Below are 16,267 nucleotides of genomic sequence, written 5' to 3'. Positions count from 1 at the left end.
AAATGGCCATAAATGAGCTTGTCCGAGCCATAACTATGTCGTTCATCGTCAGATTTTAAAATCATTTGGCACATTTGTTCACCATCATTGGACGGTGTGTCGCGCGAAATAATTACGTCGATATCTCCAAGGTCAAGGTCACACTTTGAGTTCAAAGGTCAAAAATGGCCATAAATGAGCTTGTCCTGGCCATAACTATGTCATTCATTGTGAGATTTTAAAATCATTTGGCACATTTGTTCACCATCATGGGACGGTGTGTCCCACGAAAGAATCACGTCAATATCTCCAATGTCAAGGTCGCCACTACTAAAAATAGATTTAAAAAAAAAAAAAAACTTACAAAGGGGGTTAATTTTTTTTGGTCATTTCAAAAGTTCAGTTTGAGTTTTCTCCCTTTATCAGATTTTTTTTTCACAATGAAAACCTGGTTTTGTGACAATTTTGTCCCTTGTTATTATAGTAAAAATGAAAACATGACGTATAAAGAATAACTTATGTTTATGATGTTTTAAATAGCTGACTAGAGTTTGTTACATTATACCAATATCTACCCCGTTACTGTTTTAGAGCCTGGATTCAGGGGGCGCTTGCTCTGGAGGTGCTTCTAGGCCTAACGTGGGTGTTTGGGTATTTCTACATCAGCGAGGCCGCCCTTCCCATGGTCTATCTGTTCACCATATTCAACAGTCTTCAGGGTCTTTTCATCTTCGTCTTCCACTGTATTCTCAATAAAAAAGTACGACTTTATATGTTTTTATTTAAGTAAATACCATGTCTTTAAAACGTGTAATACAATTCATTTTTAGTGTGTAAAGTTTCTGTAAAATTGTTAAAGTCCGTGCAAACATGGTACATGTTAAATACTCGGTTTTCATGCGCACGAAACTTTCACATAAAGAATGACAAATGGTTTAAGCCATATACATGTTACCTTTCTGGTCAGAAAGGTGTACTCTATTTTGAATGCCGAGCTAAAACACCGTCATAGTAGACGGTTTGGAAAGGCATACTTATGTATGGGGATGAAAACGTTACACGCATTTCTGCTGTTATTTTAAAGGTTCGCAAAGAATATCAGCGGTTCATAGATTTCCCCAGGCGGCCACACTCCAGTGGTACTCACTCATCCAGAGCTAATGGTTCCGGGCCCAGTAATACTTTCCATTTGGCGGCGCCAGCGCGGAAACACTCTGGACCCGGCTTCATGGATATCTCTAAGTCTGTAGATAGCAGACGACAATCGTCAACCGATGCATGAGACCGGAACCAATTTGATGGCATTATGATTAATTGCTTAACATGAACCGGTTATATAACGTTACATATATGACATGGTGACATGTTGCGATAAAACGAGGAATCGGAATATAACTTGTTTTGTAGACCAGTGTGAAGATTTGAGAATTTACGATGATACACGATGAAGTGATGATTATTATTTTCTGCAATCAGTGAATCGCCAACGTTTATCTTACAGAAACTCGCGACTGAAAAAACAAAGCCTTACACTTGAAGAATAAAATGTGTACCAATAATGCATACTACTATGTTCTTGAATGAATTATGAAGGGACGAACTAATTTCGTTTTGACAGTGATATGTATGAAGCACAGAAACAGCTAAATAGCGACCTGTCATTACATGTAAATTAAGACAGTTTAGATGCTAGTGACCTGATCATTTTTGAACATGATTTAAGAAAATGTTCACTAGGACTCACCGCTTATATGTACTACTTGTTAATACCAGTAAATACTATTGACATAATTAGTCGCTGAAAAGTATTAAGTGCTTATATTTGTAGCGCAGCAAGTGTCTCTATCAATGTATGCAATGGTGTATAGATGTACAGACCGTCAATAGGGGTGAACAAGTTGTTTATTGCCACTACCCCGACCAAGTTTAGTTTCTGATCACGTACCTTTAACATATAAGATATCTAACAAGGAAATTCAAACTTTTTCGGTTATCTAACAGCCATATTAAATTGTGTGTGTGCGTATAGAAGAGACATACGAATAAGAAAATTTTGATTGATTTACATATTTTGTTCTGCCTTTTTGCGATTGAGTTGAACGTATGTCTATCCAAACCGTTATTTGCTCACTATTTCCAATTATGTATGCTGATGTAGTCTTTGTAAAACTGCTTGTTGATACATGAACTATTTATGTTTTATGCTCTTTGCAATTTCATTAGTATGTTGTTTTGTACAAAATTATTTTACAATAGTTGCAATATAAATATGACATTTGTTCACTGTGCACGTATCTTGCCCCATGCCAAATAAATCCATGACACGTTCGCTCACATCTTGTTTTCTATTTTTAGTTGTAAGCGGTAGCGAGCAACTAATGTAGAGGCAGTTTTGCAAATCAGTCTGCTGTTAGCTACGCTATGAACGATAACCACTGCCTGTTTATACTTCACCACTACCAGTGTTGAAGTATAAACAGGCAGTGGTTATGGTTCCTAGCGTAGCTAAGATACAGGCTGTCTGCAGCGTACAAGTGCTGCAGAAAGCCTGTATGTAATCAATAGTGTTTAAGAGCTTGTGCGACGTTCTTGGCCAGTCTAGTGTTTGTAACATCTATAACATCTTGTGCGACGACATTGGCCAGTTTATCATTGAAATCTGTACATATTAGCTGCTTTCAGAGAAAACGGGGCTTAATGCATATCAAAGATTAGCCTGTGCACACTGATTAGCCTGTGCAATGCGCACAAGCTTATCAAGGACGACACTTTCTTATTATATGGTGTTTAAAAGAGTTTAAACAGAGTCTCTGGTACTGAGATGACAATTAATGCACAACCAATTGTGAAAAAAAAGATACATATTGTTGTTATTTTGTCTAAGTTATCTCTATAACATAAATATGCGGATAGACAGTGCACACATATCTCGACCTGTTCTTTAAGACAAACTCTTTATAAATTTGAATGGGTTGTGTTCACTTTAAACTTGCGATATAAAAAGCTATAACATAATTTTGAAAACTAATGTGCGTCTAAGATTATAGAATAGCGAACAGCTTCGGTGCCTTTAGCGCTTTGATTTATATTACGGACTTTCTTACGGAATTATCGGAAGACCACCAGTGGACAGAAAAAATCTCACTGCAAAGTAGTATTTACCACCAAACTATTCAATCTGTTGTATGATTGAAGATCAAAAGCAAAAATCGGTTCCAATAGAAAGTCGCATATTCTGTAAAATATACCACTACAATAGTCAATGAGGCAAACAACTCGTGATATGCAAGTGCTCAGGTATTGCACGTTCATGAAAATTAAGCATATTTTAATGGCAGCATTTGTTTTGTGTAAAAGTCTTCCACAAATATTCGAAATTTGTGGGGATAAAACGCAGAAAGTCATTCCATTTCAAAATCATGTATGTTTTTTGGATAAACAATACTCCATGCTTTTCTATTTTAGTTAACATGAACTCGATGATATGCGCACACATGTACAAACGAAATCGAAGAAAACACTGTAAAGAACCAAACGAGGTAGCACGTTACGTTTTCAGATTTCCACACATAAACATACTGATAATAAACATCGATATATAAAGTATAAGAGAAAGTCTTACAAGCAGATAAGTAAGCAAGGAATTATTACAGTGACATTTTGAGCAAAGCGTTTGTTCAATTTACTGAAAATATCCAGATACATATAATACAAAATCAATCTAATTTGACGAACAGACAAATTTTAGTTCCAATGTTCTTTCACCAAATATTGACACGAACCATACATAAAAGCACCCAATACGGATGAAGCAAACATGCGTGTTACTGAAAAACATTATGATTGTAGAGTTTTTAGATAAGAGAACACGTGTGTCATGGAAAGCAACATCTACAAATTCAGTAGCGTATGACACGTAACGGTACAGTTTCACATACGGCAGTTCAGCAGACACATCTTCGTAACGCACAAAGTAAGCCTACGTTTATTATATTCTATACGTAGGTTAGTGAAATAATCTGCATCCAGGTGATTAGAAGCTTTTATGAGTTTTGATACCTCTATGACTAACACTTTGTCAATCACGATGAAATACTTTTATCCGAAAGTATATTTCCATATCCAATGTCGACAGCTCGGGAATTAGACATATGTAGTTTGCATTTGCAACTGTTATCTTCTTTGATTAGGCAGCTTAATTCACAGGCATCTCTTATAAAGAAAAGTGGAACAATATGTCTTCAGATAATGCACAGGATGATGGTCGTAATTTAAAACGGACGTGAACATGACCAGCCTTCAGCGCTTTGATTTTTCAATTATCCGGGGGTCTATAACTCTCAAACAAAAGTTAGTTGCTCATAAACGATACAGTATAAATTTAGGTTATTTATTACACGTAGTTTTAATCACAACTTGTTTTATTTCTTATAAGCTAACGATGTGTGTTGAACTTCATTTTGTGTGAAAGCAACTTGGGTGACAGCGGCACTGTCTAAAGGGTCCTTAATCCATCGTCTCAAGTGTGGCTTTACTTGTTGACGTATTTTTTATCATAATTACTACATGCGCTGATAGGTTTTTTCGATATCAAATTCCTTAAAGATGTAACATAATGCACACAAAACGCATATTTGGGGCATTATTGTATTAATATAATAATCGAAATGTGTACCAAATTTCATATAATCTTAAATAGGCAGCCACCTAAATCAACATTTCAGTAGCCTCGGGTTATCAAACGGTAATAAGTAACGGGTTGCATACGTCATTTTGATGTTGCAGACACGTGGCTTTACAAATGTCCAATAAGAAATGCACACGTTAAATCAACTTAAAGTTGCAGACACGTGACGTAAATAGCCAGTCTTAGGAGCGCAGCCGAATAAAGAAGGCGCATTATTGCTTTCTGTCGCGGGCGGGGCCCGTTGCGGGCCTTCGCTTTCATTTTGAATTTTGACAAACATTTTGAAAACGCTTTGTTGTGTTCATAAGCAGAATATAAACGCATAGAAATCAGAATTGGACTTTGTCTACGTTTATCATGTCATTGTGTTGATGACTATGTCACAAAGATATTTCTGAACATTATGTGCAATAAACATGTAATAGCTATATTGGTGTTAAGTGTTTGTAGATCGCCGATTAAAGATGTATGTATGGTTTTGATTGTTGTTTTGGGACACACTCCTGGTGACTCATCGGGTTCTATTAGGTAAGAATAACATAATAGACATTTAGTATATGAACCGCGCTCTGGTTTAATGCATGTGCGTACAGAGTGTATGGTACAAGCAGTAATTTAAAAATCAAAATATTCAAGTTTCTTTTTCATTAAATGGAGTTTTGCATTCATACTGATATTAAAATATTATTCTAAAAGGATGCTTGCCTCACTCTGGGAAAACAGGGTTGAGTGTTTGTGCGTAAACTGTCGTCCCAGACAAGCCTGCGTTGAAGTCCGCACAGGTTTATCAGGAGTGATATTTTCCGCTTTAATGCTATGTTTCGTGTAAAGGATTCTCTTCTAAACTAATAGTTGAGTCTAGTCTATATGCATTGAATATAAAACATATGGACAATTACAAAATCGTGAAACATGTCAACGTAGAATACATGCCTTCTCAATGTTGTTAATATCAAGTTTAACTGATGTTCGCACAGACTAATCAAGGACGGCACTTAAAGCTTAATGATGATTTTTGATATGGTGATTCTAAAAAGGGTGAATAATTCAAGTGATACCCACAATACTTGGAAACCTAATGTTCAACTGCGATCTCATTTAAAACAGACAAACAATCAATTTGTTCCAGCTTATATAAAGACGTTAGTAAAGCTTATTTAGAAATATTTTTTGCCCGTATCCTGAGATCAATCAGTAACTCCGGGTGGTGAAAATCGAGCTAAGGATCTCGCGAGTGCTTGGAAGACACCACACAACAAGAAATATTTATACCGAGTAAAATGGGACGGGCGCACGCCCATTTAAGAAAAACGCATACATGCTATTCAATGTACAAGCGCTACAAGAAAAGAAAGTTACGCATTCGACATAGTAATACTCGTAATGAATAGATATGCATGCTGTAAGTGCTTTGTGCACGTTTAGTTGCTTGCAATAATCATACGGTTAAGATGAAAGAACAAACATATTAAAGTTGCCATATACATTTGCGTTGTTTGGTACAAGTTCAACTTTGCTTACTTAGAAACGATGTCTTACAGTTGAAGCAAATGTCGTATACAATTGCAAACAAATTGCGGATTGGTCATGCTTGCTTCATCTGGAACAATCTTTTATTTATTGCATAACAACATGGAATTCATGTTTTTATAATTTGTCTTTAATAGCGCTTTCTATACATTTAAAAATGTGTTTTGCAATACATCAATACATTCTTACGATTTTTACATAAATGCATACATATTTAAACATAAACAATGTTTTTATTTTTAAAGAATTAATTGACAGTACAGGCCCTCTAAAATCCCCTTTCACAACCACTGGAAAAAAGGTAACAACAGTTCGCATCATTTTCTTTACGCATATATATAAACTAGTTAATTACATTGAGTACAAGACAGTAAAAGGACAGGTACAAATTCGCTTCTTTAAGGGTGGGTCTAGTTTTCTTCATTTTTTATTTATAAATACATAGTGCTAAGGTCCATTTGTATTTGCATGATTCAGAATAAAAAGGCATATTTAGAAAGTTCAGATAATGATTACATTCATAAAACAATTATAATATTAACTAATTGACATGCTCACATCCCCAAAATATATTTTGAAAAGTTTTAAATTCAGTTTCATAAAAGGTACAGTTGGCTGTAGTGGCCTTTCTAGTTTAAGTTTAGAAGGAGTATGTACCTATGATAATATGTACACTTCTTATTTGAACCATCGTAAATCGGTATATAAAATATATCGCAATTATTTTGTTTCAATATATTAAAACATGTTCGACAATTTATAGTATGCACGCTTGCGAAGACACGTTTAGGTAATAATATCATACGCAAGTAGTTAAACCCATTTGTGCCTAGTGGTCTCTCATCCTTCTAAATTGGATCAATTTATTTTCAAAATTAGGGATGTCTAGTATATTTATTTCTATGTTTAGAATATTTCTTTCAGAAATTCCTGTATAAGCAAACAGCGAAAACCCTGCTGAGACGCCGCTTCGTGCGGCGTCTCATCTGGGTCTTCGCTGTTTGCTAAGGCCTCTTTTCTAGACGCTAGGCATAAATGGGTTAACCATTATGTGTACTTAGATGGGCCGTATGCTAGTGGAGATAAAAGGCTTGATAAAGCTAGTGTCATTAGAGCGTCTGAATATAACGTACATTGTCGCTGCGCTTATAATACATAGAAACGTACGTAATTTTTATGGAAGTTATAAACTTTGCTTAACTCTTCATAACTGTGCATGTTGAAAAGTGCAGTATTGTGGATCAAGACCCTAATTAAATGAACTATTTTCGCAGCATGCTTTTGAGAATATTATGTTGTTACTAATTGTTATGACTGGATTATAGACTATAGGATTTTAAAGCAGAAGCTAAGTTTTAAATGATTCTGTTTGACAGAATTCAAAAATAAGTTATACTTTCTCTCCATAATTCATGAATGTTAATTTTCGTTATGTTAATTACTTGTTCGGTATAGTGACTTTTTGTTATGTTAATAACTTGTTCAGTAAAGTGACTTCAACAGATGTATGATTTATGAAAATCATCGTTTGTAAACTTTCTTCTGTATATTATGTAATAACAATATGTTTGCTTATTTGTGGTTTACCATTCCACACTAATGAAGAAAAAAAGTTCAATAATTTCTCCTTACAAATATGTGGTGGATTATGCAATCAACCACATTGCTGAGTGAATATTCGTACTGCTAAAGTTTTGAAGTTTACAGTCCAAGTTTAACTGAACATTTCCGATTCAATTCAAAGATATCATCTACTAAAAAGTAATAGGATCTACGTAAAAAGGATATGATTACGTAATATAAACACTAGACATCCAAAGAAGAGAACGTATCATCACTATACAGAAACTTATACAGCACACTTACACAACATTCAATCACTTTAAACAGCGTCATTAGGATTTAAGGCATGTGCGTAATGTGCCGTCCCAGATTAGCCTGTACAGTCCGCACAAGCTTATCAGGAGCGATACTTTCCGCCTAAACTTGATTTTTGCCAAGAAGAGACATTCTTTAAACGAAAACTATCATTAAAGTGAAAAATGTCGTCCCTGATAAGCCTGTGCGGACTGCACATGCATTTCTGGGACGGCACTTTACGCACATGTATTAAATCAACTTTCACAGAGTATGGCTAAATTCTATTGTTGCATTCTAAACTGGCTTCCGTTCAAGTGTTTAACATGATGAATGTTTTGTCTAATTGTATGTTTTGAATAAACAAAGTCAAATGTCATGCTATTTTGTAAGTAGTTCGTTTGTTGTCTTTAAACAACAATCGTCTAAGTCATACAAATCACACTGAATTACCGAATTTCGTCGACGTTTTTGGCAAGCCATTATGTGGCTTTCTTCAATATCAATACAACGCATGTACCTCTTATTTCATAGAGAAAAGAATCCAGTAAATGTTAACTAAATCGCGGATTATGTTTTTAATGGTTTTCTTTTAATTTATTATGTGTATTGCAACTGGTAAATACATTAACTAGTGCAAGTTAATCTAATGTTGGATACTTAAGACATAAAAGAACATATACGTATTTAAACACATTATTAGGATATCAACGTGTTCACAATAATTATTGTACGATAGACAGAGATACTACTTTGAAAATAAGAAGTAAGAAAATTAACAACTGATTTCCACAGTTCACCTTAGGGTTTTCAAACATTGTAAGTATTACCAAACGTTAAAGACTTCATTAGAAGTATTGTTATCCTTTCAACGTCACCCAACGTTGTTACTCGCATCTGACCTGAATATCAATAGGAATATGTGGTCGATCATTACATATACACACATAGTGCTTCTCAATGATGATTTCTGTGATGTTATTAAAGTCAAGACTACAATATTTAAATCGTTAAGACCAAAAAGTCTTGTTTCTGCTGATATTAACTCAAACATTGGGTAGCTTGGTAGCGCACGTGGTAGGCCAAACGTTTTGTTAATGTTGCTAACAAAATGTAAAATATATAATGTTAAAATACATTCTTATATCTCCTTGTAACACATCTTTTTATTTTGCAGTTGGCAAATATGATAAAACATTATTGAAAATTCAAATACAACTACCTTTAGATAGTTCAGGGTCGGGGCAAAATATTATTCTCCGTGATATTAATAGCAAAATATCGACAATATTATACATATGGCGGGTAGGGTTTAGGATTTCATCATGTTTAAATTGCATAGGGTTTTATTCATTGCTTTAACATTTATACACTAATTTTATGTTTGATTATAACCTAGCTGCATTGGTATCCGAGAATAAAACTCTGCTACAAAAATCCGTTAGACATAACTTTCAATTAGGTTGTGAAGAAATTATGTATGTACAAGGTTAAGTAGGAATGGTGAAAATGAAAAAATGGCTTATTTTTATAAATTTTTATGTATTTATTAGCGTATAAACAACATCAATACTTGGAAAAAACAAATGACGCCTCGAACTCATATCTTCGAATGTTTACCCAATCCTTTTTACATTACTGAAATAATTGCTAATTGAATCATGCGAATAACATTTGATAAAATTTCCATAATTCAAGGTCACTAAATCGTCTTCGTGTATTGCTGCAATCCATTGGAAGTGTTTGGTTTATAAGAACACATGCGATTTTAACAGTATTATAGAATTTCTTAGAAGAAAAAAAAACGGACATTGGCCGTTGACCAAGTGCACGTCTTTGTAGAGAAGCATACAATATGAGTCAACGATACTTTCAATACGTCGCTTAGAACAAGAGGTAGTACTTTGGTCAGATTTAGTAGTTTTTATGTTGTCTTTTAAATATATTTCGCCTTCATTTAATATTCCGGACAATGAACTGAAATTCGGAATAGATTATTTCATCAAATGTACATAGACAAACCATAAAAACCTATTGTGATACGTGAATAATTTGTGACATTGTGGAGTTTTAAAAAGCAAATCGATGCTTGTAATCTGTGTGCCGAGCACATTTCCACCGTATGCGATCACTAATGGCATTTTGTGTCATAATATTTATGTCACTGCAATATCAAAAACATTTAAGTTCTGGTCGATATACTATATTTTGGAGAATATTAACATTCGTTTATAAAGTATATGTACCTTTTAATATCGTTCAATATCATTAAACAAATTATAATGTTCGTTAATTAGTATTATTATTATTATTATTATTATTATTATTATTATCATTATTATAATTATTATTATTATTATTATTATTATTATTATTATTATTATTATTATTATTAGTAGTAGTAGTAGTAGTAGTAGTAGTAGTAGTAGTAGTAGTAGTAGTACTAGTAGTAGTAGTAGTAGTATCATCAGTATAAGTATTATTATTACTTTTTTATTTTCATCATCCTAACTATTATAAGGATGATAATGATGATTAAGTTTTGTTTTATAAGTATCAATAGTTTTACTATTATTATTTTTATTATTATTAAAGTACGTTCTACGTTTTCAATGTTGTAGCATAAAAATTAAAATTCACTAATGATTAGTTACTTATTAGATAAAATATGTATTATTAATATATATGATGTAATGCAATAATCGATTACATATCATCAATGCATTCTTCAAATGACAAAGAATCAGTAATTATTTGCTTTTGTCGTGTCAGTTTAAATGTGATTACGTTATACTTTTCGGTTCCCTGACTTTCGGACCAGTTTGAAATGTGATACACATTGAAAACAGCTGAAAAGCTACAGCTATTCCACAGTGGAATGAGTCTGACGTAAAGAGACGCTTTTCAAATATAACATCGTTATATAAATTGAAGTAAACCAGATCTGCATAGTTCGTTATGGTGAAAGTGAAAACGATTTCAGATTGCTTGTATCGTGACATTTAGACATTTCCTATTCTGAAATGAAACGTGTTTTGTTTATTAACGATAACATTTAAAGGTGTTTATGTACCATACATACTTGGTAACGCATGCAGTCTTTGGGCAGCCCGTTTTAACTGAATGTATTTTTGTTGCCATCAAAGGAGTCAGATAAACGTTGAAACTAGCATTTAGTTTTTTTGCGCAATTAATGTGCATGACATTTGAAAACGGAACTAGCGTAAGGGTTCCTACTCCACCCCCTGAAGTGTGGCTTTCCTTTCAACGTAGTTTATTATCAGAACCATGACCACGTGCTCTTGGTTGTTGTTATTTTGACAAATTGAGGCGTGCTGGATACGAGAGTAGATTGCAGATGGAATATTGAAATAACCTTGTGTGCATACCATTGTGTTCGTTTGCATAGTGATTTTGGAATTAAGTATCGTTGGCAGATAGCTGGTGAAAAAAATGGTATAGTATGTTGTTTGCGGCACTTCGTGTGATTGGTAGCATTCTATTAGGTAAGAATTACACAAATAGACTTTTGTAAATATGCTAAAGTGTAAATCATCCTTATCGTATTGTACAAGCATAGTGGAAAAAAATATTAACAACGTGAAAAAAACGTTTTGAGCGAGTGTAATAAAAAAAATTAAGAAATTGTTTCATCATAAGTTTAGTCGTTTTCATACATACGACTATACATACAAGCATACTATAAATAATAAACTATACAAACATTTAAACATATATTACATGTTTAAGCATTATTGTACATTTCGATTTAAACCGAGATTATACGATTTTTTATATGTGTATAATTGTAACATATTGATAAAATATGTTACAATAACACAAAATAGGCTAGAAAACTTATACATTAAAGACGAATTTCATAAAATGCAGCAAAGACAAATTAGCGCCGCGAGCCGATTGTGACGAACATTATTTCCTACAACAAACCGAAGCATTCGTCTTTTATTAGGACCAGAGTTAGTGTTCGTGTCGTTTGAATAAATATCGTTGCAGGAATTTAAAATGAACCGTAAAACTAAGTTTAGATTCACATCGTACATGCATGATATACATGCTGGCGAATTCGACTGTACAGCCGTTTTCGATTTTAGAATTAAATATCTGGCTTATTTCGCATTTTTCGACACATGATCATCTGAACTTTTATTTTATTTTATATTGAAATGGCTATATATATAATAAGATTTTACACATTTTACAAACTCATTAATATCTGACAAAATCGTATAATCTCGCTTTAAAATTATGATACCTCAATAGGTTGTAATGCTAAATTCGAACATATGTAACATTCTGTAATATATTAAATAAACATTTGTCATTATTGATACAACGATTATGACGTTTATTGTAGCTGTGCATACGAATAATGAATAGTGACAAAGAAATCCAGGTTGTATATGATTAATGCTGATTAATGCAAAATCAAGATTAGAAATCTTTAAGTCTGATAATGTTGTGTAAAATGATGATGTGTGTGTGCTGTTGGTGCGGCTCAATCGATTTTGTTGCAGGTTCCTTCAGTGAATGTTATTTTATTCGCCAATACACTGGAGTATTTTCCCATTCAAATGTGGTCATATGGTTATACTTGTGTCAACTGACTGCCTGTACATAAAATGTGTCATGCGTAAAAACAGGCCAGATATAATAATTATCCATATCAAATATACAACGACCTTCTATGATATAAGATTGACGCATCTCTTAAACAATATTGCTGTTTCTATTGTGGCCGCTAATATGAAATGTCCTAAAAGATGTTTTAATCGTCTTCGCTGTCTCAGAAATATATAAGCATATTCGATATTGATTTAAAGGACGCTGTTTGTGCATTCAACGCCCTTAAACCTAAAGATGAATTAGGCAACATGCTTCGATTTACTGCCTAAATTGGTGACACCGTCACTAAAAATTTAGGTAATATGTTGAAATAATTCTCATGTGTGATTTATATATTATGGATTTATTGATTAAGTCATTATTGGTATTTAATAATTGACAGTGAAGTGCATACCTTGATTTCCGTCCTGATTAAACATTCTTTCTTGGTTAGTAATAAATGACGGTAAACGAATGAATTAATATAAACGATACACTATCATGACAACAACATCGTTGTTTATTTATAACAAACACTTATTACCCACTAGAAAATTGTGAATAAATTAGGTTACGCCCTAGTTCATATTTCGATACTTTGAAAACCCTTGAATACGATTTAAAACATTTAAGAATTGTCCAATAATGATCGTTCATAGATGAGTGTTGGTGAGTGTTGTTTCATAAAGAATCTGGAACTCAACTATCAGTTTTATAATGAATACATTCTATACAAAAAACACATAATTGAAATCATTTGTAGAAAGCGAAACATGACATGTTTTTTTATTGAAGCATTTCCTATCATTTTCATTAAGTAATTTGAGAAAGGACAGGGTCTTACTGCGGCGTTAATGATCATAACTGCTTATAATCAACGAATCAACGAATATTTCGAGTATAAGTAAGCCCATAACAAAGCAGTGTTGCTTATAGCAAAAGCCAAAATTTCAACGCTTGATTTGGTCAAGTAACATTGATTTTACGAGATACAAAACGCTCATGCTTTTGTTAAAATATATTTCATTATAATTTCCCGCGACGTTATCCGAAAATTAACGAGCGAACGCTAAAATTGCCTCGGGAAACGTCAGAAGAATGACGCAATTCTCATGAATAATGATTATGTTATTAATATTATGATAGTTATACCTGTCATTTACGTTAACGCTAACAAACTAATTGGGCAAAATCTTATAATTCTCGATAGAAACCATCTCCAACATGCTTTCAGAAATATCAAATAAATGTGCAAAATTCTTTCAACAACATCCAAACTGTTTTGTTTACAATGCCCAAACTGAAATTCAGATTGACAATGCAAACATTCCAGTCTTATTCTGATTGACAATGCAAACATTCAAATCTTATTATGATGGACAATGCCAATTTGTGTACAGTTGTGAGGTTCACAAAAAAGTCAGAATATTAAATAACTGTACTAGTATGAACGTATCAAAGGCCATACTTATTTCCTTACTGAAGATGACAAAGACATTCGGTTCACGAGCGGTTTGTAAACACAGTTGAATTTCGAAATTGATAACGGCAGCTGCATATATCTGAGATAGCTTGCCTAAAGTATGCAAATTAATGCAAACCGATATGATCCGATCATGACTCGAGATAATCCGTAAAACGAAACAAGATAACATCGTGATACGATTTTACTATGCTTAACAGTTGCAGAATGTTAGTATTTTTACGTTTTAACGCCATGTTACTTGTTTGAGGGTTTTCCCATTGTAATAAACCTTCGTTTGGCACTTGTTGGACGTTTTTATATATCGTAAAAGTATTCGGCCGTATTTACGGATCTTAATGTAATTAACATAAATTATTGTTGTTAACAACCAACCCACAATTTAGTTGAATCGTTTACATCACATAATACAACAATGATTTTAGCTTTGGGTTACAACGTTCCCCATTAAACGTAAGTTTGCCTCTCAGAAATGATTGACATAAGGCTTAAATATATGTTAAATGTACTTCTTTTAAACTTTTGCCAGTGTGCTATCCTTATGAATTTGCAAAAAAATACAATCGCATACCACATACCATGTCACACATCACTGAGACCTTGTAGTGTGTAACAGAATAATCTTCATTTATGTTGCATGTGGAAACTTAGTTAAAATTGTAAACAAAAATTCACTAAAATGCAAAGGATAAAAGTTGTATTTATCCTAAAGGCACGCTGTCGCATAATTGGTGTATTTCATGTATATTCCTTGTTCGGTGTAACTGAATACATAATATCTGTCTTCATGAAGAAATGCATAAATGGGCATCATATGTCATCGTCAAATTAGACGAGAAAAATGCACCAAGTTATTGCCCATGGCTGGGTTCACTAATTAGTTATGTCTATGGTAAGCACATGCAGCACTGTTAGTTTGTGTATATTTTCATGTTAAATGACAGGTGAACTTTCATATATGCAGTTAAACAAACGTGGTCTCGCTTAATTATTGGCATATATATGCACAAGATATGTAAGTCACACATAAAGCCACCCCGTATCAGGTAATTCAACTCATGTTAAAGTCAATCATCCAGACAGCCATCACCCAATTTATTTGTCCATTATTGTATAAATTGGCATCTGCGTTGTATGAAGGGGAGTCCTAAGTTTGACAATCGAGTAGAGTAGTCACGCTTTCTTGACGTGGTGGCCATGTCGGCCACCGCGATGTAAAATTGTACTTCATGAACATTGGAAGCGTTGTGTTAGAAATTATTTAACAGAAATAAATCTCGATGAAAACAGAAATGAACTTTAGTTGTTATTGTGTATTATCAACGAACAATGAGTAATTACGCTACAACGCAAAACAAAGTCAAACCAGGAAAAATGCAAATATTTCATTAAAATATAATTAAATATTATAGTTACTTGAATGTATAACGTTATTTGCCGAATTAAATAGGCGTATTTCTGCTTTTCTGTTCTGTCATTAACAAGTGTTCAACGAGGAACAAAACAGTATAAGTCGCGCAGTAGATATATCAACATTCGCATTGAATAGCTTCACATGTTCATTGCATGCGGCGTTGCTGGGAAATATCAAGGCGTTGTTTATATAAACGAAAGGTCTAGGAAATGTCACCTGATATTGCTCTCTTTGTTACAAGTTGGAGAGATTGATTCCACTTTGGCATATATTTCATAACCTTATTGAGAATGATCTTCTTAAATAGGAAAGGACCACTTACGCAACGAAAACATAATTATGTTTCCTGTTTATCTTATACATTTTACGGCCTCATTCACAAAGTATCCGGACTGATAATTCACAAACAGCACAAGCCATGGACTGCATACTTTATCATTAACGTTCTATAAAGCGTTAAGCGTACAATTTTCCGTTAATTAGATTTCCAGCAGGTCCCCAATGCAGTGCGGTGTACGCCGTAGACACAAGGCGGATAGATGGCAATCGTATTTTGATGATTGTTAACTATGCGGAAGATATATTAGTCATCCGACTGTGTTAATTTTGAACATTTATTATTCAACGTAATAAAATTCATAAAACTGTTCAATATTTTCAGTGGCGTGTTTAATTCAATTCTATACCTGTTAAT

At 33.4% G+C, this 16,267-nt stretch overlaps 2 protein-coding genes across 3 annotated transcripts in view; both read left to right on the top strand.

Annotated features, from left to right (window-relative positions):
- LOC127850256 (adhesion G protein-coupled receptor L4-like) overlaps positions 1-2,307 on the top strand; it is a 33,454-nt gene extending 31,147 nt beyond the window's left edge. The window contains exons 24-25 of the mRNA XM_052383135.1: positions 571-739; positions 1,064-2,307. Coding sequence (XP_052239095.1) covers positions 571-739; positions 1,064-1,261 — 367 coding nt within the window. The 3' untranslated portion in view covers positions 1,262-2,307. The remainder of the gene's footprint in view (positions 1-570; positions 740-1,063) is intronic.
- Positions 2,308-11,109: 8,802 nt separating this feature from the next.
- The window catches only part of LOC127850257 (adhesion G protein-coupled receptor L1-like), a 45,454-nt gene continuing 40,296 nt past the window's right edge, over positions 11,110-16,267 (top strand). The window contains exon 1 of one of the 2 annotated variants that reach the window (XM_052383138.1): positions 11,110-11,559. In XM_052383138.1, the coding sequence (XP_052239098.1) occupies positions 11,517-11,559 (43 nt within the window). In that variant the 5' untranslated portion in view covers positions 11,110-11,516. The remainder of the gene's footprint in view (positions 11,560-16,267) is intronic. The other variant, XM_052383140.1, reaches the window with a different exon arrangement.

Source organism: Dreissena polymorpha, chromosome 11, assembly GCF_020536995.1.
Source record: "Dreissena polymorpha isolate Duluth1 chromosome 11, UMN_Dpol_1.0, whole genome shotgun sequence".
NCBI classification, from domain to species: Eukaryota; Metazoa; Mollusca; class Bivalvia; order Myida; family Dreissenidae; genus Dreissena; species Dreissena polymorpha.
This window is presented reverse-complemented; position numbering and strand designations above follow the sequence as displayed.